Source organism: Psittacula echo (genome assembly GCF_963264785.1).
Source record: "Psittacula echo genome assembly, chromosome: 4".
Classification (NCBI taxonomy): domain Eukaryota; kingdom Metazoa; phylum Chordata; class Aves; order Psittaciformes; family Psittacidae; genus Psittacula; species Psittacula echo.
Genome location: NC_137738.1, coordinates 55,997,380 through 56,023,097, shown reverse-complemented (window position 1 = coordinate 56,023,097; position 25,718 = coordinate 55,997,380). Strand labels below are relative to the sequence as shown.

Below are 25,718 nucleotides of genomic sequence, written 5' to 3'. Positions count from 1 at the left end.
GTAAGCAGCAACACTCCTTCATGTCCGAAGGAAAAGCATTAAGAGCAAGGCCATTCCCAGCAGCATAAGGCCAGTGGATTGAATGCAGAGCTGCTCCAGTTCAGCATCATGACTGTTAATGCTTCCATTCCCTTTAAGAAATTGGTAATAAACACTGGACAACAGCAGATAAAGTATCATTAAAAAAAAAAAAACCCAAACACGCCCATCTGGTTTATTCCATTTTACAGAAGTAACATTTGTGCAAATATTTAGTCAATAGGAAAATGAAGATTTAATCAGCAGGATTTACAGAGATTTACAAATACATTTGTTAAGAATTTGAAGACTTGCAATTTAACCTAAGTTACCAGATGCCTCCCAAGCACCCCTGGCTTCCAGCAGTGCAGACAATCCAAACACATCTGTGAATGCCTATACTCTCACTTTCCTTTGGTTTTTAACATTTTCCTCACCTCCTGTTCGAGACCCAGTGTTGAAAAGGCAGCAGAGAGCTGGTGGCCCCACAGCTGACAGAGGGGAATCTAGGGAAATGGCTCAGGCTGCAACTCAGAGGAGCAGTGCTTTTGCATTTCAAGGAGATTTACAGAAACACAGAGTGCAAAAAACAAAATGAGGGAAATGTGATCATTACCTAAAGCAGAAGTCACAGAGAAAAAACAGCACAATTTTAACCAGTTCTCCTCGTTTCTTCTTCAGGGCCCAAAGCCCTTCTAACATACCTGTCACAGGGGACTGGAAGGGCACATTCCTGCAGAACGTTCAAAACACTGGCAGCTCCAATGCTCCAGTCCTCAGTACAGCTGGGAGAAACAAGTCTTGGCACACTGAGCAGGAGCCTGAGAGAGACACCAAATAATTGTGATGGGTGATAGAATTAAACACTTGTAAAGTGTGCGGAAAATCTACCCAAGTGGCTTCAATTTTCCCTTATAAAGGGAAAACCTTTGAAAAATACCTCTTTGGCCTTACTCAGCTCAGAAGCCCCATTTGCCCCCCGCACAGGACAGATAAGGGTGTCAGGAGCAGATACCAAAGTACACCTGTGGCAGGGGTACACCAGGCAAACACAGGTAAGACAAGCCTACTCTGAAACATGAGAAGCAACAACTGACCTGTTGAGAAAAGAGTAACTAAAAAAGCATTTTCTGTCAAAGTCAATTCACCACTTCTCAAATCCTGGGTTTCCTTCCAGCTGTGAAACTTCCGAAGAAGTTTCTGAAGATGTGAAATCACATTGTATTGGAAGACACATTCTGGACAAAAAGCTAGCACAAAATATTTCAGGTAATTTTCTTTTCAGGTCATTGATCTGACATTTTAACCAGCAAAAATGGACTCCCTACACATAGGCTAGGTCAGGATGTGTTCCTCTGTTCTATCATACATAAATCGTGGGAAAAAAATGCACAGATTACTCTGTGACTGTGGTCAATGGGAGCAGCCACTGAGCTCCTTCAGTCGGGTACTGGGACACGAAGAAATTTAGAATTATCTTCCCTGACCCCAGCTGACATAAAGAAGATTCTTTTTTCCTCCTCTTCCCATCTGTTTTCATTTTCATTCATAGTTGCCTCTAATCCTCTGCTTGTTTTGTGACAGCTTAAAGTAAGTGTAAGTTTTCTTCCCTTTCCCTCTTCCTTCCATCTGCTGAAGTCACTCATGTCTAAACCTTCTAGAAATTTTAGAGCTAAAAAATAAGTACTTGCAGCTCTAGCCCTCACCAATTGTGTACTATACATCTTTTCATCCAGCATGAATCAGCCTTGCCTATTGAGACAGTCCTACCCTCACACTCTTCTACTCTCTCCTTACACATTCTCAATAAACCCTTAAGTAGTACCGTAATTATACTACTACCACAGTTACCATACCATTACCTTTCATTTGAGCTCTCTATTCATCTAGATGAACCTGATGCTGTAGTGCAAGATGACCACTCAAATGCTGGTGAGAGATTAGGTTTTTAAAAATATAATTTGAAACACAAAACAGTCTGAACTAAAAGGCTTTAATATTAATTAGGACTAAAAAATCTAAGTTGAAGGGGTTTTTTGTAACTCAGTTGGAAAACTCAGAATATACTTATTATTCCTAATGCATGGAAAACAAACAAAAGGGGGGGGGGGGGGGAGGGAAGGCAGTTTCCACAATTTTACCCAAATGACTTAATCCTTTGACAGGTCTGGGTCTTTATAGCTCTTCTTAGCCAAAGGTTTCACAATATATCTGGTATTATTATACAGCCAAACACTGCCAATACTTCATTTTTTCTCTTTTACTGAAAAATATGCATCAGAAAACGCATCTCAGTGAAATCTGGGACATGTCCTAGAACCTCATCTTCTTTAAAAATCTGCTATTAACCATTGCTGGCCAATACCGGATTAGTGTCAAAATTCATGTTATGTAGTTTCTGTTTTCCCTCATATTAGCTTTTTTGGCTGAGTGTGGACTATACGCTTAAGAGAAAACAAACAGGGCCGTGTGTCTCTATTTTATATATCAAACCAGAAGAAAATTAAGTAACAGTCCGAATTAGGTGCAGAAATCACTGCAATGAAGAAGAGTATATTTATTTACAGGCTAATAAAAAATATATTATATTCAGCTTAATGAGATGCATACATTTGTTGCAAAATTTTCTATCTGCTACAGAAACAAGAGTAATCCGTAATGCAATAATGTTTGGACAGATACAATAAATACCTCAATTTTGTCTGATACAACTGCGGATTAATATATACTGAGACAGATACAAACCATCTTCTCTTCCAAGAATACAATTCTACACAGAAAATACTACATACAGCCTTTGATCAGAGTTAAATTTATTGCCATAAAGCACTTTCCTTAACTTACATGCTTTTAATTAACATTGGTCCTAGATGCCAACAAACACTGTCCACCTTTAGCTTAAAATACAACTGTCTCATTGAAGATTTTTATAATAGGCAAGAAATTATCTACTAAAAAAAAAAAAAAAAACCTGCAAAATTCTCTTCAGAATATTATTTTAAGAAAAAATATATCTACACACACAAGTAAACCGTTTTACACTTTAAAAAATAAAAATGAAGTCTGAGTATTGACTTTCCTCAGAAATTTTTCCAACTCCAATTCATTCAACTGGGAATCAGCAGGACTGAGTCTCTCAGTTACTGACAAAGGGGAAAATACTAATTTGTCTATTGAATCTGGAAATTCCAATTTGCAAGACTTTTTTCACTTTAAATATTAATCTCTAAGTATCTCAGTATGTCTACAACAAACCAGTATGTTAAATCAGCTAGCAGGAAGAGTATGGAGTACATGGAGACAGATTGTAGTGTCTGAGCAAAATCGTTCCACTTAAGGGCTTTCTAAACAAAGATTATAAAAACTGCAAGGAAGGAGATCTGGTGATAATTTACTGCTACCTGATTTATCTACTCCTAGTCATTCTCTTCAGCAATCGTTCTTTCTGTTGATCTCATATAAAGGTTAAAAATAGGCAAGATAAGAGCAGAGGAAGGGTCCAGCAACTTTCATAAGATGAAGACAAGAGCACAGCATGATGAGAAACTGGTGGACAAGGAATGTTAGGAAAATAACCAGAAACACTCTCCCATTTCAGCCTAAAACTGATCAAAAGTATTAAGTGGAAAATAAGGTGTGCCAAAGAAGAAAGGAAGAACAAATAAATTAAAAATTTCACCTTTCCCTCAAATAAAGAGAAACTGTACAAGCAAATTTAGTGCCAGACTAATCGGACAAGACTCATTCCTTATAACTGCAGGAAGATTTCATACAGCGATGATTTTCAAAGACAAGACTATTTGGCTTTGAACAATCCTTTCTGACAGAGAGGACATTGGGTGTTCCAGGCCACAGAGAGTTTCAAAGTGCACTCTGCTTGAACAACTGTGGGAAAAACACAAATCTGGATGCAGAGCTATGGCAGTGGATTAAATTGCTAACACACAGCCAATGTGTCCTCAAGTTTCTGAAGCTTCAGAAAAAGAAACATGCCTGAGGACTTGTTTCTTCTTCACACAGCTTTATTTTTAAATACTAGTTTCTGTTTGGTGAAAACTGTACAGCTTTGACTATTTTAAAAACCTTCAACAGTATGCTGTATGACACAGACTATTATAAAAAATGAACCAAATAATGTTATTCCACTGAGTAAGTGGAACGCATGCGCGCACACACACACACACACAAAATGATCATGTAAATAGCAAAGTTGAGGGATTTATAAATAGCAAAATCTTTGAATAAAGTATATACATTTTTTCAACTTTTTCTATAAACATATATATAGTGCTCCTAGGAGAGACAAGTAACCGTGTTCTACATCACAATTTAGAACATAAGATTAGTTGATGTTACTCTAAAGGCCTCTGAGGTTTTTACTTATGTATGTACATCCTACACAGTAACACTTACAAAGATGTCTTTTCACATTAGTTCCTCTCTCAATGTACAAAATCTTATCTTTTCACATTACAGTTCAACAGCCTGCAGAGCAGTGAACAGGAAAGCTGGTATTGCATACTGAAATAATAAATGTGATTACAATGTAGAGCTTGCACATAGAAAGTGCTGCACTTCCCAAAAGATCTACAAATGGAGTATGTGAAACTGGCCAAGAACACCATTCTCAACATTCCCATTTGCAGCCACACTGAGGGCCTTTAGATGTACACCAATTAAAAGCTATTTTAAGATACATTGCTCTTACAAAAGAAGTAACGCTTTGTTTCAACAGTAAGACAATTATAGGTTAATATGACTGCTGTAACATAACACAAATAGGGCCAGACATCGACTGATTCTGAGCACCTCCTGTAAAGTACAGTGTACTCAACTTTCAGTTCTTTAAAGATTATTTTAACGTGAAACGAGTATGTTCAGTACCCATCAAAAGCACTCAGCATTTCATAAGGTCAGGCTAACGATTACCAACTCAAACCACTCTGCATTAGCAGTAACCATACTATGGTATGCTAATGAATGCTAAATTGATGATGCTCAGGAAAAGAAAAAATACTAAAGAGGGCCCACATAATTGTGAGCATTTCAAAACTAATTTTGCTTTTAAAATCCCACAATACTCTCTTTAAATACTTCCAGAGCATGTTCCAAATGGAACAACTGGCAGTGAATTCGTTAAAACGACAATGCCAAAAATCTCACATATAAAATGATCATGGGCTGAAGGATGACTATTAGCAAGTACTCCACTCCATTTGGGTTTTGATGGTCTTTGCTCAAGTAAAAGCTCTGGTTTTTACTGTTCTAAGACATAAAAAAAAAAAAAATCTTACTTTTAAAAGTTACAGTTCAAAAATCCTAAGTACAGTATTCATAGATGCAATGGTACACTTCCCCCTCCATCCTTCTAGAGTTAAAGCTTGTTTCACACCAAACTGAACATCATCTGCCCCTTTAAAGGATGAAAGGGTCAAAATGAAGCTGTCCACATCTTATTCTGCTTCCTTGGAGACATCAATGAGATCAAAAGTTGAATGTATTCAAGTTACCCTTTTTAGAAATCCCATGCTTTGGCGCTTATTATTAAAAGAAAATTCATTTCACATGCCATGTGTTAGATAACTAGTGTGTGTCACGCAAAAGACAGTTTTCCACATTTAGAATTGCTCACAATGAAGCCCTGAGGTAACCGCCTTTTTTCCAGGCAACAGTAATACAGTTCCTTTTGACATTTAATCATCCTTTTACAACCTACACTAGTATATGCATCTTGGAGCAGTCAATACTGATTATCAATTGTTCCCAAAGACGGGATCTGTCCAGTTGTTTTTTTGTCTGTTTGTTTTTAGGATAAAGACTCAGCAGAACAGGGCAACTTGGGTGCAGTGTCTTCTAATGGAGCTTCAACTGAATTCCCCAGGTCTCCATTTTCATGTCCATCAATACTTGGCTTCTTACCAAACACTGCAATTTAAAAAGAAATTTTATTTAAGGAAGAGAAGCAATCTTCAGAGTGACGTATCAGTGAGCCTTATTTCAGAAACTGGAAAGTGAAAATGACCACTGAAATGAACTAATGAAAATGACCACTAAAAACTAATGAAATGACCACTAAAATAAGAACTAATAGGTTTTTAGCAGAACATAGTATGACAGGAAAACAGGAACTGTTTCTATACTTCTCTGATCTAAAACATGTATTTGAAGAAGCCAACAGCAGAAAGTGTCAGGGAATTAACTATTCCTAGACAAGAGTCAGGAAAAGGTAAGAACAGATTTAAATCGCAACCTTTGGGAAAAGGTGATCAAGAAAAAAACCCACACAAATCAATTCAGTTAAGTTATTTAGTTATGTTTAAGTAAACCAGGCCAATAAATGAGGGACCATCTAAAAGAGCTGACACCTATATCTAACAGTAGATTAATTTTATAGTGAATATTGACACTTCAGAATTAAACTGCATGTAACAGATTTTAGAAGGTTTACCTTGTGAGGGTTTGACATCCAGATTTGCATCTTTCCTATTAGAACTTGAACGTGCACCTTCTTCCAATTCATCAAGATACAAACGATAACGGTGTCCACTCTCATCTTCATATTCTACATTTTCATCATCTGAATCAACTTCTGGAGCAACATACACTACTTCAAATTCAATCTCACCTCTCTAAAATAAGACCAAAGTTATAGATTTACTTACTACTTCACAGGTACATAATAGCATTACTGAGATGAGCTAGGTTACCAAAACAAATACATTGCACTGTTGTAAACTGTGTAAACTGTTGTAAACAGTTGTGTTGAATATTTTGGATATGTATCTAAATTTTTACTGACTAAAGAAGAACAGCTCTATATCTAAGATTTACCAAAGTTACCACCTGAATTTCCCAGTTATGTGCCAATACATTACAAACAGTGACTTCTAATGAGTAAGTTTTCTGATAATTAACTGTTTGGCACCTGTTAACTGTCTGAAAATGGGAAGGAAGGCAGGAAGAAGATTCTAGGCCACAAAGCATATGAGACACATTGTTTGGCTGCAGCTATCTAGTCAAAAGAATAAAACATTTGTCACTAATTATTTCTGTGGGGCAATGTAACAAGCTGATTTCCATCAGCCTTACTGAAGAAACATTAGCCAATACATCCTTTTAACTGGACCAGTACTGACCCACATTTTTCTCCTTAAATTGCAAGACATAAGACGGTTAAGTATTAGGTGATGTAGCTTAGCATAACACTGTGCTCAGAAAGCACTGAAGTTCAAAGTAATTCAATAGAACACAAGAAGCACCTAAATGTGTCTACAGATAACAGGTCTCAACTGACCTGTTGGGAAAGAATAGTTACAGCTTCTTTATGTTTGGCATCTCTTAGATTAACTCCATTTACTGCCAGAATAGCATCACCGACATGCAGCCCTCCACATCGATCAGCAGGTTGTCCAGGATGGATTTCAGAGATGAGTATTGGAACACCATGCTCCTTCCCACCCTATTGGGAAAAAAAGGTAGATTTTAATTAACTGAGATATCCATTAGCATAAAATCAACATTCTGGTAGTTGCTCTTAAAGGGCTTATTTCAACTTTTATTATAGAAAATTAGAAAGCATGCATCAGACAAAGAGAATGCTTCCCTAAATTCTTCTCCCCACAAAAGAATGGACAAATTTCAAATCCAGAGTCAAAGGAGACAATTGAGAAAACTAATAAATGTATCAAGTCATATACAAGCTGATGAGACAACATCAAAACCTCATTTAAAAAGCATATCAGGCACCATATTTACTTGCAAGAAACAATATTCATACTTAGAATAACAGCATAATAGAATTTTCAAAATTTGGAATTTAGTTCTCAGATTGTTTCTGTTCTTCTGCTGACTTACTACACCCGAAATTCACCACTGGCTTATTTGCTGAACTGTCTATATCCTAAATATAAGTTGAAATCTTAAGTTTTACATAAAATAGCAGTTCCCTATTTCCTGATCTACCAAATGAGTCTGCAAGTTCTACTGACCATAGCTATGGATTTGCATATGCTTTTTTTCATACGTTCTAACAATACATTCACTGATCCAGTATTTTACAGCAGCACAAATACAATTTTAAATTGCTTCTTATGTGTCACGGAAAATAAATGCAAGTATTTACTGTGATAGATATTCCTAGTCCTTCGTGGTCTTCTTTAACTAGCAGAACTTTTCTGATTGGACCAACACCTTGACTCTTCTTTAAGGCATCAGGATCCTAGTTCGATAAAAAATAAGCATAGCAGAAATATAAACATGTGAACCAAAAGTTCATTTCTGCGTTTTTATTTCTTAAGTTATATACAGAGAGTGTACCAGCAAAAGAGTTTTAGACTAGCTCCAGGCAGGACAAACTTATAGTGTCCCTTTACAGACAGGATATGAAATCAGAAAAGATTCCTCACTATGCACTCCTGATGAGAATAATTATTTCAACTATTTCAGTGTTGAGTGATGCACAACACAGAACTTAACTTCAAAAGAAAGGAATCAGCCATATATTAAAAATATAAAAGGACTACATGAAGGAATGCTGATCACTGCTGAAAAGTTGTGATGTAAGCTGCCATTTAAAACTAAGCAAATTATAGAAGATGATGTAATACAGCCCCAAAGAAGAGGTTGCTTGTTCAAGTTTATTTTTATTATTATGAACCATACCAAAACCCATTCAATTCAAAACAAAAAGAGAGATTAAATAAATCAAGGTATTCATTTTGTTAAGCCATTACACCATTATGCATACCCTTCAAATCACACATACACGTTTGTCCACCAATATTTTACATGCAATCAGCAACATAAGCAGTGAGATCCATCTGACTGAAGTATTTAGAACGGCTCTAAGTAAAGCACTTCTGTGAAAATGTCTGGTTTTATGAACTGAACACTGGGGCGATTAACACATCACATGCCAAATTGGGCGAGTTCTAGCAAGGCTACTCACAATGAAATGCCTTTTAAAGGTTTTATTTATAAAGTAACTTTTGGAGGGGGGGGAAGAAAAGTCAGTTCTTTTACAGAATGTCATTTATATGGCCTTTAAAGACATTTTTAAAAATTAATTTCAGTTCAATCTAATCCTGAAGTTGTTGTTATTCTTAGCTTTTGTAAAATAAGTTAGCTCCACATTTTGAAACCGAGGTAACAAAATTATGCTGTTAAATTCACATTTAAACACACACATAGCAGAAGCTCAGTTTTCAAAAGGATTGAGCGTTCCTACGTAAGTCAAAAGAATTGTATCATCTTTTGTGGTCATTTATGGTTACGTGTTAGCATGTCATCATAATCCTTTTAGTATCCTTCAGCATACAAAAGAACTATATATTCAGAAGTGACATTTGAAAGAACATAATATTGAAGTAAGAATAATCACAAAAATTAAAAAATAACTCTCATTTTCCACAGATGCTGGAAACTATGAAGGAATGGCTTATCATTTCAACTTACATGTCCTGGTGGTGCTTGCATTGGTCGTTTTAGATCATTTCGACCTCTACAAGCTCTAATAACAGTTTTGTGCCGGTGAAGGTGTATTTCTGCCTCAAGCTGATTCCAGAGCTTGTCATGAGCAGGTCCTTTCATATCTCGGCCCAATAACTGAATCTGCTGGACCCTACATAATGAAAAGGAGAGTAAAACAACAAGCTATATTACAACTGGAAAACCAATGCATTGTACAACTCAATACACTTTATCTGGCAAGAGCACACAGTCATGCGGCAACTAGCGCAAGTGCAAGAGCTTGTTCAATTAACTGCAAACGTGAGACTTTTCCTACCAGGTCTTAACACTGGACATGCTTTTGGGAATGCAAAGGAAGAAAACGACAACAAAAAAAAGCTCATGCTAAGGGACATGGATTGACTTCACATACCTTCCAGCTAGTTCCTTATCTAAATACTTGGCTGCCAATCTTGCTCCATAAACCTCAGCCTGAAGCACAGCTATATGTCTACGAAGTGCTTCATTTTCCTTCCTCAGCAACTTCACCTCAGCTTCCAGCTGAGCTTCTTTTACTTTTTCTTTCTTGTTGGCTTCAAGCTCTCTCTCCTTTACCAAAAAAAAAAAAAAAAAAAAAAAAAAAAAAAAAAAAAAAAGGCAAAAGAAAAAACATGTCAAAAAGCTTTCATCACAGCTAATGAAAGAACACTCACTGTTTCTGCACACACATTCTCCTGCATTCAAGACATGCATGCAGGAAAAAAATGCAAGCAGCAACTCTGGCACTGCAGCTAGTGGTTTGCATTCAACTTTATGCTCCTGACATGATTTCTACCCAGCTTACAACTCCTTAGCACAAAACGCTCAATGTCCATGAATGAAAATTAGCAACAAGTTTCTCCCTGTCACAGAAAGGTGACAAAATTTAAGTAGCCTGAACATCATCCTTACTTTCTCCTGTGTTCAAATGGCAGATTCATACAAAAAAAAAAAAGATTATTTTTACCGTTACAAAAACACTAAATATTTCAATTTGACAATATCCTTTAACTATTTTAATAAGATTTTACTACAATGTGAAGGAAATGTTCTGTAAGTCCATGTGTCTTTAAAATTACAATTATTTTCATGCAAAAAACCAAGAAGTGTCCAGCCGGGGACATTTCCAAATTAGTCTGCATACCACAAAAAGAAAGCCAGAGATTCTACACATGGAGATTCCCATCCTAACAAACTTAATTAAATGAAAAATCAGTGCAAAATTACTGTTTGAAAACAAACAAACAAAAAACAAACCATGTAACACCTCCAAAAATGCACCAATATAAAACCCCAGCACTAAAACCACACTTTAAGCAAGCTGAAATTTCCCACTGATTTTCTCTGAATTTGGTTTGTAATTTAAATTATATTTAAACCAAAAGTCAAATGTTACATTTCTAAGAGAATTCATTTTTAGTTATGTATCTTAAATGTTATACCTAAAATATGAGGAACAACATAATCCTGCATAATTGTTTTCTTCGTATTTTTCCAATTACTGACTGTTGCTCTGCAACCAAGGTGGAAAGTTACACCCAGAAACCATTCTTCTCTGGCCTGTCTCCAATTGATCACCACATGAATTAAAAGAATAAGAGGTCTGCAATACAGAATCTCTGAAGATGTACTGAAAGAACACATCTTGTCTTGAACAACTATCATGAGATGTGCCAAAAGTCTAAAAAATGTTTAAAAACTTGCGGAAGCTACAGAATAGTTTTATGCTTTCTAGTGTTCGTAGTATTGCATGGGTTCTGCAAAATAGAAATATATTTTCCACTGGCAACATTAAAAAAAAACAACCCCCAACCACTAAATCAAAAATGCAACTGCAGTGTTGAAGATCAAAGCTTACAGTTACCAGCTATCCCTTGGCTTTTCAAAGAGCAAATACTGACTAATGATAATGAAGTATATAACACCATAAAAATGGAAAAGCTGTTTGAAAAACTTGCAAGTCTATCGCCATGAAAGACTGAAAGCTAAAAGTTAACTTTACTTCACTTTTTCTTCTTATCTATATATTACTGTGTTTATATGCTTTGGGCTATCACACAAGCCACTAAATCATTTTAGTCACGTCCGTTAGAAGAACTGAGAAAAGGGAAAACAAGGAAAGGCTGACAGGAACTTTTTTTAAATACAACACATAGAATACTCGATTTTACATTGATAGATGTGTACAGTATTTATGCTTTAGAAATTGTATAACATCTTAACATTTTTGAGATACTGCCAGAACAGTCTTCGAGAATGACAAGTTGACAGATATCACCCCGAATTAGCTGTTACAATAACAAATCAAACACATACAGACTTAGGAAAGAGGACACCAAAACCAGAAAAGAAAAACTAAAAATGCAAAGAAAAATCTTTACATGGCATCTTGCCAATTCACAGGAAGAAGGAACAAGTCAGATCTGTTTTGCCAGTTTCCAAGCCAACATATATATATAAAATTGTTGCACAAAAGCACTGCTTAAAACGTAAAAAAAAAGGGCAATTAGAATACTTACCATTTCATCCACAGAAAGAACAGACTTAAGACAGAAGAAAAGAGTTCCATAATTAGAGAAACAAGCAACAGGAACGTCAAGCAAATGAAACATAAATTACTTTCTCCAAAAGAAATTTACCAGCAGATTTTTTTATTTTATTAGAAGGCATAAAGAACAAGCACATTGTTATAATTGTACTTAGCAGAATTTTGGTATTTTGCAGTTAAAGCTACTAAAAACCTTAATAAAAACTTTAACAGTTGCTGTAGTATTGAAAACAATACTTTCTCCTAAAATACCAAGAAGTTTTACAAAGAATAGCAAGTTAATGCGAAATGCATGAAAGCAGTTTTGACAGGATCATAGAAAATACATTCTTTAATATAACATCTGTTACACAGATAATTGACTTTTCCCTTTCAGAAAGAATTAACAAAATACATGTTACAAAAGGAACATAGAGGACAGGAAGAAGTAGCAACAAAGACTTATCATCTACCAAACTCAGGAAAAAATTTCAACTACACAACTTCATACTCTTACAACTAAAGAGTTACTGTGATTGGACTAAACACTCCTAAAAAGGGATCTGGCCTCAACTACATCATGTTATCAATTGCTTATCAATTCAAAACATTTAAATGTGTCTTTGTTCACCATTACGCACATTTTACAGTTTGTAGAGTACACATTTATGCTGGGAGCCTCCATATACAAGAAGAGTGGTTGTCTTTAACAAAGAAAGCAAGAAGTTAACTAGAACAGAACTTTATTTCCCCACCACATAATCTGTTGACATAGTTCCATTTGCCTTCAGAGGCTTTCTGACTGCCAGAAGGTCAGAATGACAGTTCTTATTTACCTAAACCTCAAACTTCCCATTTTATTGTCATTTAAGCAGCCTCAATTTTGCTTGCTCAAGCTTCCCAGACCTTTATAGTTTTCTGTATCTAGAACAGTTTAAACCTGAGCTTTTCTTCACTAAAACCATGAAATCCCTGAAGGCAGAATAAAGCAAATTCAAAAGATTAGCCCTGATGTTTATAAAAAAGGAGGAATTAAAATGGAATAAAGGAGAGAATATCATTCTAGGCTGTCAATAAAATTCAACTGCAACACAGAAAACCTAAAAAAAAGTACAATGTATTTATTGTCACCTGAGGGAAAAAGACTGTTGGCAATAGCACGGAGATTTAACGCATCTTTAGAAATAGTTTTATAATAAGGCAAAGAGAAGCAAAAAAGGTTAAGAGTATTACTCTCTCTGTCACTTATAAATTAAGCCTCACTAACAAAATTTAGGGACCAAAAACACTCACAGTGACGTGTCAGCTTAAAAAACTTGCTACATATAAACCTGCAGCCTAAAACTTAGAAAATATTGGTGACCTTTAACTAAAGGTTTTTTTTATGGAGCTATAAATATTAACAGCTTTAAAAAAACTTCATCATACTAAAACTATAATTCAATAAAGAATAAATTATGTGAAGAAAATCCAGAAAATGTTAACTTTTATACTGAATAAGCAAGTATGTACACTGAAGAACATAGCTTCTGGATCTGAAACAGGAAGAATGTGGGTTACTCCTGTTATTCAGTGAGTAGCCTAGGTAGCCTTTAAGCCTTATAGTCTATCACTGTGTTTTATTATACATTCATTAACAAGACAAAATAGCAGAGGAGATTAATGTTCCATGTATGTTGGGACTAGACATTTGCAAACAACCTGTGAATCAATCCTAAAAACAGCCAGAGAACTAGACTTTGATTTATGCTGACAGTTAGAAACCACAATTTATACAACATTACTTTACTTCTCTAATTTATAAAATCTTAGTAGTATCAGAGCTTGAATCTGTGCTACGGATAGTAATGAAGCAGACTACACTCTGTTTATCAGTCATGACAGCTAACTGCACAGAATAATTATTGTTAACTTTTGGTGGGCTTTGTGAAGATTCAAGTTTCTAGAAACCATATTGTACAAAATTATCAGTGGTTTATTGAGTGCTTTTATCACAGTCTTGCATGTAGCAACGGAAAGCACCGTAGATGCATCTGCAGCATTCTCAAAGAGAAAGAATGACAATAGATAGGACTGTGATGCCATCTACCCTCTCTCTGTATGGCAAAACAATCCCATTCTTACTATTTTCAAGAGTGTAACTACAAGAAAAACAACAAGCTTACCTCACTTCAGGGTTTTTAAGATATGTGAATATTTGGTTGTATTTGTATATTGGAAGTTATTACCTTTTGCAACTTCTGTCTCCAGAAAAGCTTTATAAACCACTAAAATATTTTCTTCTCTTAAAGAAACCACTAGAAAATAGTTTTTGCAAAAACAACTTCTTAAATTCTTATTTATTATTTTGGTGTTATGTTATTTTTAATGGTTGCTACCAACCAACCATAAATATTACTTAAAACCAAAAAAGATAACTTACTAACATTTTAATGTGAAGATTTGTAACCTGCTTATTTGCATCTTCCAAGGAAGGATTTCAGCCAGGAGAGGGAAAAGTGTAATATAATCCTCCATTCAAGCCACCATACTCACCAGTTTTGCCTTAATAGCCCCAGAATCAACATTCTGACCAGTTTTGGCATGCAGCTGAAGTTGAACAGCATGGAGTTGCAAAAGCTGATCATGCACTTCCTTTTCCAATACTGCTTTCTCTGCCTGTGTTTCTGTCAGTTCAGACTTCAGATCAACTAACTGTGCCTGTAAAGACATAATCCATCATAGGAATTAGAGCAATGATTAAATAGGGTCATCAAAACTGTAAATACATAGATACATCATTTGCGTACATATGTGCCATATACGGTGCAATACAGATAACAGTACATGCCATCACAAGTTTCTCTGCAGCCCAATTTAAGCACTGAATCACTTGCAGACTCTTCTCCCCAACTGCCACAAAATTAATTCATCCACAGACCCAGCACCAAACAACCACAGTGCAAATGTAACAAGAGCTGAGTTTTTCCTCACACAGACAATGGCATGTGACGCTGAAGTCCATTCCCAAAGAGGGCAGTTATTAAACCTACATAGGATTTACAACCACAGCAATGTAAACACAACTTAGAATTTTAAAATTACTAAATCTTATTAAAAAATGGTTAAAGTAAAAAGATAATTATTAATGCAAGGCTGAAATCAAATAACCCAATTTACAACTGGTCTGTTACCACTGGCTTAACTGAAATAGTAAATGAGAAGCCATGAATTAACACACCTCTAAAATGCATATGCAGAAAACCAAAAATGGTTAACGACTCTTAATAAAGTGGTTTTGAAACATTTTAAATACAGTTTACATGTAGTGTTTATATCTGGAATAAAAGACCAAGTGCTAATATGTTTACCAAATTACTTCTTATCCTGAAGGTCTAACAGCATTTTATAAGATAAAACTACATTTATATAAGCTTTAATCTACTACTTACCAAAAAAAAAAATCCAACAAATCCACAGATTACCTTGGGAAATTTTCTGGTAAATTCCCAGAGTTTATTTTTGCTTCCAAAAATTTGGAACTAAAGACCAACATGGAAAACCCACTAATTCTTGAAAAAAACACCCTCTCATATGAAAGAAAGAGTATTTATAGATATTCTAACAACATTATACTGATGTTCAAATTCACAGTGAATATTAAGTTACAGGCCAACACTCACCCCGCTCAACTATGTAAATCATAGCTTTAAAATGTCCGCACTAGTTTAAAGTGAAGGAGGAAAAAAAAAAAAAAGGCAGGCAGATTTGACTGTGAGTGGGGAGTACTTACTGGGTCTAACTTTGGGTACATAATTTCGATGGACAGCCTCCTTAAACTTCCAGAATAATTCTGGCATAAGTAGGCTCTTCCAGAAGTGATTCAGAGCACCTACATTAGAGCGCAATTTGATGAGATGGGTCAAGCCAATCTTCAGTTTGCTCTGCAAGAAGAATGATGTCCCTTCCTGCCCCCTAGGTATGCCCCCTTGCCCCACATCTCCAGGACAGCAGGGTGACAGATGCCCTGCCCATGAGTTCTGCTGATTTTAAACTGGATTCCTCAGAAGAGAGCAGAATCACCTCTCCCTGTCCATTTAGACAGAGCCTCAACAGATTAGGTTAGTATTTCCTTTTTATTGAGGAAGGTGGAAATGCATGCAGCCCCATTCCATCTGCCAGAATGACAGAAAACTTTAAGAATTTGTAAACTCTCGCAGAACTCTGAAGCAGAAATTGCCTTCCATAGTAAGAGACACAAATTTAGAGAAATTGCTTACTTACAAAAAACCCACACTATTCTTGCCAATGACCAGCCACTGTTAAAGTCCCTCTGCTATGGATTACATACCTTCAAACAAAAGCAGACCCATGCCTGAACTAAACTAGTGAAAGAAAACACCACCAATGTAAGAGGTGATTGTAATAGTTGAGAAGAGAGAACCAAGACCTTAAAATGAAGGCACCATTTGACCCAGTAACAATTTCACATAATGTGCAACAATATTATTCCTACTTATTTGTTGTTAGTATATAAAGTAAAATATTACTACTTTAAAAAAAAGACCACTAATGCCTTCCTCCGTTCAAATAGGCACTAACAGCTAGCATAACAACTTTTATCCCGTTTTCTATGCACACCCTTCCCCCCCAAACACTCATCCATTCTAATTCAAAACACATGGAGAAGCAAAAAGTGGCAGAACAGATATATTCTACAAACATAGTTATTTGTGTATAGAACTGTACAACAGGAATACAGATGGCATACTAAAAACCACAAGTTACCATTTCTGATAACCATCAGTGCTTGAAGGAGGCAGTAGAAGATGACAATATCGTGACCTCCAAATCTAAAGCATCCGAAGAAGCATACAGAACTTCAGAAAGTGGGATGACAGTGACTAACATACCGTGTTGACAGGAAGCAATTTAACTCTCACTGCTGAAAGGGAAACTAGATGCAGGGGGGTGAGGGGCAAACAGAGAGACTGCATCATCAGGTAAAATAATGACAATGTTTTTAACTTTGGGAAAAGCTTTTTGGTTTTCTGAGCTATCGTGTCAATAATTTCTGCAGTATGGACAAGAATTTTATTTGAGCTAACAGATATATCAAAAAAATATCTAAGACTTATCGAATGCTGAGACATGAGGAGTCAAAATAGAGCCAAGCTGAATTGTAAATCTAGGTCTGAATAATACTAGGACATGGCAGTGGCATTATTCACGACACCAAATAAAAATGAGAGGAAGGCCAGAATTCTCTCAATGTCAAAAAGTGCAATGAATGCTTTTGAGGCTAGTGATGATGCACTTTTCAGTATATCAATTTCTACTCAAAATAAAACTAATAAAACTAAGCATAATGGACATATTAGATAACACACACATTTTTCAGCAAAAGAAAGCTAGATGCATACAAAAATATCCATCATATTACCAACCTCCAGTGACTAAAAGTCCTAAGCTAAGCACTCATCAAATGCTTTTAAAGTAGCAAATATTCTTTGAAGACTTTGTTCATTTTCCTTTAATTTCAGGCCTTTAGGGTATACCTAATTCATTCTCAAACTAAGCCTTCTGAAAGCATAAAGGTCTGAAAACTCTTTTTTAAATGAATGATGATTTTTCTCCACCATCTCTAAGTGCCAGCAGCTAGGACTTCAAGAAATATCGAACACAAGCAGATTAACAACAAGAAAAACCCAAACCCAACAACCCCGAACCACAAAACTAATAACATTTCATCATTTTTACCTTAGTTTCCTAAACAAGGAAGTCTAGTGCTATCATTTTATCTGTGTCTACATTTCTTCCTATTTCACCTTTCTTCCCTGCTGATATGAACTGAATCTATTCTCAAGATTCAAATAGATCTATTAGAGGGGTAAAGGTGCGTATGATTAAAGTTCCTACAACAAACAAATTTTGCACAAAACAGCTGCTGGATGAAAGAGTAAATTGGTGCTCTTGCAGATGGAAAAGAAGTTAAGAGTCAGACAGCAGCTAGTTTGTTTAATCCATCCTGAGACAAGAGCGAACGGCCCTGTGGCTAGGCAGCACACATGCAATTCAGATCTAGAGACTGTGCCACTGCCTCTTGTCCTGACAACTAACCAAAACCATAGGGAAATGAAAAAGCAAAGGATGCTGTGGCATGGAAACTTACAGATCACAGGAAAGAATGGGGAGTGCCTGAATGGGAAGGTTTTAGCGATTTCAGAAAGTGTTCGACCTTTGCATTAGGACAAATCATTCCCCACAGATCAGTAGGAACTGAGATTTCAAAGCTCCATGGACTCCAATTACTAATAAAACACCTCTGGTAGATATATTTTTAATAGCTAGTTCCATAAGAGAGGTCCCTATGAACCTTGCAATGCGACCAAACCAAAATTCATAGACAAATAAATTATATAAGGTGTTTTCACTTGTGTCCTCCTGTAATTTCTGCTAGACTTCAGAAAGTTTACCAACATATGTGTTTATGTATTTAAACATTCACTCCTGGTCAGTACTATTAACCTTCTGATGTATAGGCTAAAGGATTTAGGATCATAAAACACAACAGAGGACAGTAAAATGCTGCAATTACTCTGTGGCTTCTGCCCCCATACATGCACAAAAAAGCAACATAGATATCAAGATATGACACTAGCACATTTGCTTAACATTACATCTTGGGGGCATTTTTTGAAAGACAGAAGTGTTGCTAAAAGGCAAAAGTAGGTTAAAAAAAAACAAACCTAATGACACTTTACAAACAATGAAATCACTATTCCTAAGTATTCCCGTACCATTACGCAACTGCAGGAGAGAAAACAATTTTTCAGGACATGACAGCTGTAGCTTCTACAGCCTGAGGCTTAAGCATACTCACTGACACCAGATACACAAGTGGTGCTGGTTAAACAACAAAAAAGCCCATCATGCAGTTACGAACCATGCTGCCTACATACTACTAAGTTTTTATGGGGACCCCCAACTCTGGCATCAGCCCCTAGATGTGAAGTAGCTGAAAATCTTAAGTACTGTATCTCTCTAATTGCTGGACGAAAGGATTGTCTCCATCAACTCACTGCTGCCACTTCAACTACAGCTCTTCAAAAGACAAGAACACTCTATCCTTTCTCTTGACTAATTCTTCCTGCCTGTTAGCAGCATTTGCTGCAATTTCTCACACAACCCTATTAAGTTTAATGGACTGGTTTGAATGAGAAACCATGAAATAGATTACAGCCCTACTGATCTCACTGTGCTCTTTACAAAACTAAACAATGTGACAGTTTCTGAATAAATGATACACTTGGGAACTGTAATTTTTTGTTGATAACACCCCCAATTCCAACATAACCACTTGTCAGTGATGAAAATGACTAGCCTGTTTAAATCGTTTTAAAAGACTGTAGTTACAAATTTTTAAATGAAATTAAAAACCTTTATTACATTATTATTGTGACACAAAAAAGACATATGTAACTTAAGCTTTTAGATAAAGCTTTAAGTTTAACAAAACTGTCTTTATCATATGGCTAATAAGAACATGAATGTCAAAATTTATGACTACTGACTCCCTAAATGAACACTACAGTAGCGTAGCTATGTCGGTAGTCTTAGTAAAAATGCCGTGTATGAAAGTGATCACACAAATGAACTGTAAATTAATTTAGTTCACCTTTAATATGTCCCATATAGAATACAAAGTATATGAGATGTCTACAAATTAATTGTTCCAGTTCTCAGATTCCATTCTAGTCTTGCCAAAACATTCAGAAGACTGGTCAGCAAACTAAAAGGATGCAAAACAATATTCATACATTTTGTCTTCTCTGCTGAAGACCGCTGTGGATATGTAACTATTCGCATACTTTTCCTCCCAACAATTAAAAGATAATGTAATAATGATACATGTAAAGCATCTTAAAAATTTGGTTTTCATTTACATAAATGGATACATCAACCAGCATTTACATGCCAGTCACTGATCTTTTTAATCTCTGTCATTAAAATACCTGCTACTGCAGCTACATATTATTATTTTTCACTTTGCTTTACATACTGTTTCTTGCCACTTTTTTACTTTATATTTGACTGTATCACTCTATTTGGACCTACTTACAGAAGCACAAATTGCTTTTTCTTTTTTTTTTAACCACCTCTTGTACACTTTGCTGCCAGTTACAAATTTCTGTCTGCCTCACAAAGAAATTTTTTTCAGGTTGCCCATGCTTCTAGCTCTTTATTAAGACAACACAAGTCGGCTTTTAGAAGTCATATTGGCAGTTTTATTACTGCCATTATTTTGACAGTCCTAGTAGCTATGCAACATAATTCAGTAAATAAAACTAAGAAATATAAACTAAAATACTGGTTCCCTATCACTTGCTCTTTGGCAACTCCCAACGAATGAGACAGAGAAAAGGAAAACACTTTACTACATGCTGACTGAAACTAAACTAGTTAAACTCATAAAGACTTCCAGGGCTTCTGATACAGGAAAATATGAATTTGGTATAAATGACCCCTTTAAAAATGGAGTAATTATTGTGAGAAAAGTTACATGTATCAAGCTAATGACAATTTAGTATATAAGCCAACTGGAAAATTTATGCAAACCTGTACTTCCTGAATACCTGACAACTGCTCACATTTTAGGGTATAAAATCAGCAGGATCAAATGTCATTTTCCAAAAGATTTTCCAAAAGAACACTAGTATGAACAGATTTCTGCTCCAAAAGAGAAAAAGTATTCAGAGTTAAAAGTGTAATTAAGAAAATAACATCTCAGTAAATAGTGAGAGTACTGCTAAACAACAAGGCAGGACTAGAATTCTGCAGTGTGCTCCACAAGACAGACTCACACACTATAAGAAAAGTCACCAAGCACATAAAGCCACCTACGCTCAAGTTTTTTGGTTGTCAGTTGATTGTGGGGTTTTGTTTGTTTGTTTGTTTAATAGGGATCTTCATATTACCTCCATAATTCTACTTATGCTTTAGCCAATACAGCAACAAGTTACTTACAGAAGATTTCACCTTACAGGAACATGTTCCTCTAAACCTGTTAAGTGATTCCATGTTCATCAAGGACATAAAAATATATAGGCTTCTTGGACATATACTTAAATGTTTCCCTTAACTTCAGCATGTACATCGGCTTAACACAATCACCAAGACACAGGGCGTGTTATACCAGACATTCCTTTCTAGCTTGTTCATTTCAAATTAGAAAATCACATTGGCAGTCAAAGTGCCAGCATTAAAGTCAAGCTGAGTTTTCACTGGCACATTGGCCTACTTCTTTTTTTTCTACAACACTTAGATTCACAACTTTTAATTCACTTAAAATTCACAACTTTTATTTTTTGCAATGGACATTTAGATAATGTCACAGTCAGCACCATGCAATTTTTTCATCTCAAGTGATAGTCAAACAGAAAAAACAAATCCTACGAACTTCCTCACCATTAGTATCTACTGAAATTTCACACACTTGACTGCCAGCCTGCATCTGCTGATTTGCAATGCCTTCCAAGAGACAGATTATCACAAAAAATCTCCTTTAAAATGGCTGTCATCTCCTTTTGTCCTAACAGCCTGAGGCCCTTAATGTCCTCCATCAAGGTACACTTCTTCATTTGCTCATACTGAAGCCAACCTCAGAGAATACAATGGCTTCTATCACCTAACACTTTCTCTCCTCTTTGGTAAGCTACTTAATTCAACACTGTCCTACTGTGACAGACAGGAAAAATATGAAAACAAAACCTCCTCTGCTTTTATTTCTTTAATTTAGGACTGTAAATGTCAGTAGCACAGTAGTATGTTTATAACCTCTCACAACCTGAAGGCACAAGTAAATTTATCTGCATACATCCACTTAGCATCTGCATTCCTTCTAAAAATAACTTATCCTGAACTGGCAAAATATAACTCCCTCTTTGGAAACTACTGTCTTCCTGGAATACTTCTTTCACTCTTCAGAAACATCCCTCATACAATATTTTACATAGACTCATCCCTCTAGCAGTAGGCAGGAACCAATGATCCCAAACCATTTTTTGCACCGAAGTCCTAAAGCGGGAGCTTCCATCTACCAATCCATCTACACTGTGCCTCCTGAAAGCAATTGTAACAATCAGAAAATGCATCTTAAGCTGACAAAGTTGATAAATCGAAGTCTGAACTGCATTTCATTATTCTTGTCTGTAATAACACCTTACAATTCTCATCAAGGAAATGGAACCCATGAACAATGGCATTATATTTATCATTTTATATTATTAATTTGATTTTTCTTCAGGATGCCCTATCCCTGGAGGTGCTCAAGGCCAGGGTGGCCAGAGCTTAGAGCAACCTGGTCTAGTGGAAGGTGTCCCTGCCCATGGCAGAGGGGTGGGAACTAGATGGTCCCTTCCAACCCCAATCATTCCATGATTCCACGAAATAATATCAGTAAGACAACAGCAGGCAAATACAGCTGCAAGAGTAAATCTTAGCTTTTAACAGTCACTGACACATTCAAATATTATTTCAGTCCAAATAAAGGTGTATTTCTAAAGATGGATTTAACTTACTGGCTTGAATAAATGTTTGCACCCACGTAAACTATGACTAATAACACTTTTATGAACGTGATGAAAGCTTTGTATTAAAATGTACAAGCATCATATAGTTGTGAGCTATTAAGAAATTACTGCAATTTTAAAAGTTATGAAATACAGTAACTTGCATTATTAAAAAAAAAGTAAACCCACTGATCACATCCTAACCTCCAGTATTAATGTCAGTGACTTCTTTCAAAATATGTAACTGTAGCCTTCATTTTGGACACTGAGGGTTTTGGCTAGACACCTGTACATATAAAAATACAAGACACTCTCAAGAGAACAGCTGAATCTCTTCTGACATTTTAAATGCAGGTTTTCATTTCAAGTTTATGGTTGTAATAATCATGAGGTCTTAAAATTAACAACCTTCAGGACAATACTAAACCTTCTAAAGGTCTATTTGAAAGATAAAACTCCTTTATAGGTATGAGGCTAAATAATAGTACAGGAATAAAAATACTTCATAAAAGTCTTTTTATTCACTTGTAAAGCATTCACTCTGAATTCACAGCATCATTTTTATCAAACAATTACTTCATGCACTTAGATATACACAATAATTACGCTATTACAACTACTAACTGTGCTTCTTTGCTCTTCAACTCATTTGAGATCGAGGCACACATCTCCTGTTATTTAGGTGCCCCTGATGGTTTATATTAGATACCAAAATACCTTGCAGCATCTGAGCTTTATCATTTCCTTTCAAAATATTTAAGCTTGAAACAACTTTTCAAAGAAATATTTACCAAGCATCAACTCATTCTCTCAAAATAACATGACAACTCATCTGTTTCACAAGTCTGTACACAACACCCACCATCCCTGTGTAATATGCAATAAATACTGATTGTCTACCATAAACTCATAAATCTTATTTTACTATGCCTATACAATTAATCCTGTGTAGCTTGACAGAATACATACGTACCTGATATTAAATGTATATGACAACATAACAACATAAACAAAGAATACCAAAACCATCACTACAGGAAGTATTGTGGTGAAATAAAGACTGCAATGACAAAAGCTCCTAGCTTAATGAGGTCTTTGTTCTACTCTGAAATATACTGTTCCCCTGTTAAAACTCTATGGATTATTGTGCATAACAATGTCTTCATACCAGGAAGAAACCTGATTAAAAGCAAAGCCAATTTACTTACTCTACTTCCTACTGCAAGACAGACCTTCAGAAGAACAGGTTACTGTTCGAAGACTCTTGAATTCCTTTATTATAATAAGCATAACACAAAGGACTAAACTGAATTCTGTGGTTGTCTATTGAAGCTCTTGCAAAGCACGTATTTTCATGGTTTCTCAGAATTTTTTCCCTTACTTTCATATATTTAAAAGTTAGTAGAACAAGCAGTAAAACGCAAAAAAGCACTGCCTACACGAGATACAGAATATATTGCAAGGGGTTTAACCCAGAGAAAACTAACTGCTGAAAGTCACTTTAGCAGTCTTCTAATTTGTAACAGAAAGACAAGAGGGCAGTTTATACCAACACCTGTTAAGGACAAGACAAATAACATCACCTACTAAACTGAAGACGACTCAGGCTGGACAGTTACAAAATGACCACGATGTTCTCCAGAATCTCCTTCCAGAGCACTCCAGTTCTTGCCACAGGGCCTACAGTTCTGCCTCCTGAGCAGCATCAGCCAGCTCAATTCCAGCTGATGCTTCTTTCTTCCCACTCTGACACAAATTCTGGATTAGGCATGAAAACAATTCCAACAGTAAGGACAGTTACTCTTCCCCTCACAAGACATGCAACCTTCAATATTAATTTTCTCACACTAAGTTTGGCAGAGAGCTGTGTGATCTACCTCAGAGTACAAAGGGACAAGAAGACTCATCAAAGTCCATCCCCAATCCATTTTTCTGTTTCATTTACTTGTAAGCATAATAATAACCTCATTCTGACTACTAACTATAAGCTTTAAAGACTGTGAACATAGCATGATGCTTGAACAGATGCCCAGAGAAGCTGTGGCCTGCCCCATCCCTGGAAGTGCTCAAGGCCAGGCTGCCTGGGGCTTTGATCAACCTGGTCTAGTGGAAGGTGTCCCTGTGCATGGCAGGGTGTTTGGAAATGGGTGTTCTCTAAGGTCCCTTCCAGCCCAAACCATTCTATGATACATGTCTTTGTCCCGTTTTTAAAAGGTTTTCCAATTTTACTAGTGACTTAATGCAAACAGAAAACGAGTCAGCGGCACCTGTTGCCCAAGACTTCTGCTTTCAACATCAAAGACAACTTTTTTTTGCACGCACGACTTCATGCCCGCGACTTCATCAGCACAGCCATGCCAGAATCCCGCGGGGCCGGGTTAGCCCTTCCCTGCTGCTCCCCGCACCCCCAAGTACAGGAAGGCCGCCACCACAGGCAGAGCCGGGCCCACCGCCCCCACCCCCACCAGAGGCCCTGGAGCCCCCTCAGCCCCTCCTCACCTCCAGCTTGTGGTTGATCTGCGACACGGTCTGCGCCTTGTGGCAGAGCTGGGCGAAGCAGGAGCTGAGGCTGGTCATCTTCTGCCGCCCCTCGTAGGTGATGTCGGCTTGGTCGGGGTCGATCTCCCCCAGCAGCAGGTCCACGTCCACGAAGGCCTTGTCGAACTCCTTCTCCAGCACCTCCAGCCAGCGGAACATGGACACCCCGCCACCCGCCGCCGAGGTCGACCCAGCCGCGACCCCGCCACAGGCCGCGCCGCCTGGCCCGCAGGCACCGCCGCCCGCCGCCGACATGGTGTTGCCGCCGCCGCCCCTGCCCCCTTCCCTCACACGTCCGGTCCCCCCGGGCAGGGTAAGGCCCGCGCCCCCCGCCTCAGCCGCCCCCCGCGGCGCGCTCCCTGCGGGAGCACCCTTTCGCCCCGCAGGACAAGGCGGCGGCGGCGGCAGCAGCGAACCCGGCCCAGCTCCACCGGAGCAGCCACGCAGGGAAGCGGGAGGAGCGCGCCCGGCGCGCATGCGCTGCGGCGCTGACAGGCGGCTTCGGGGGCGGCCCGGCGGGCAGCGGTGCGCGACTCGTGCTGCCTGCCACAACTCCAAGCGGCGACAGGCAGCAATGGCCGAGCCCCGAGCCCCCGATC

The 25,718-nt window shown here is 37.1% G+C and overlaps 1 protein-coding gene across 1 annotated transcript; it reads right to left on the bottom strand.

Annotated features, from left to right (window-relative positions):
* Positions 1-2,560: 2,560 nt before the first annotated feature.
* Positions 2,561-25,395, bottom strand: GOPC (golgi associated PDZ and coiled-coil motif containing). Its single transcript, XM_080616882.1, has 8 exons — positions 25,081-25,395; positions 14,567-14,731; positions 9,899-10,074; positions 9,472-9,637; positions 8,141-8,236; positions 7,313-7,477; positions 6,467-6,647; positions 2,561-5,943 (listed from the first exon to the last, which is right to left on the bottom strand). The coding sequence occupies exons 1-8, from the start codon at positions 25,372-25,374 to the stop codon at positions 5,825-5,827; spliced, it is 1,362 nt and encodes a 453-aa protein (XP_080473008.1). The 5' UTR covers positions 25,375-25,395; the 3' UTR covers positions 2,561-5,824.
* Positions 25,396-25,718: the final 323 nt, after the last annotated feature.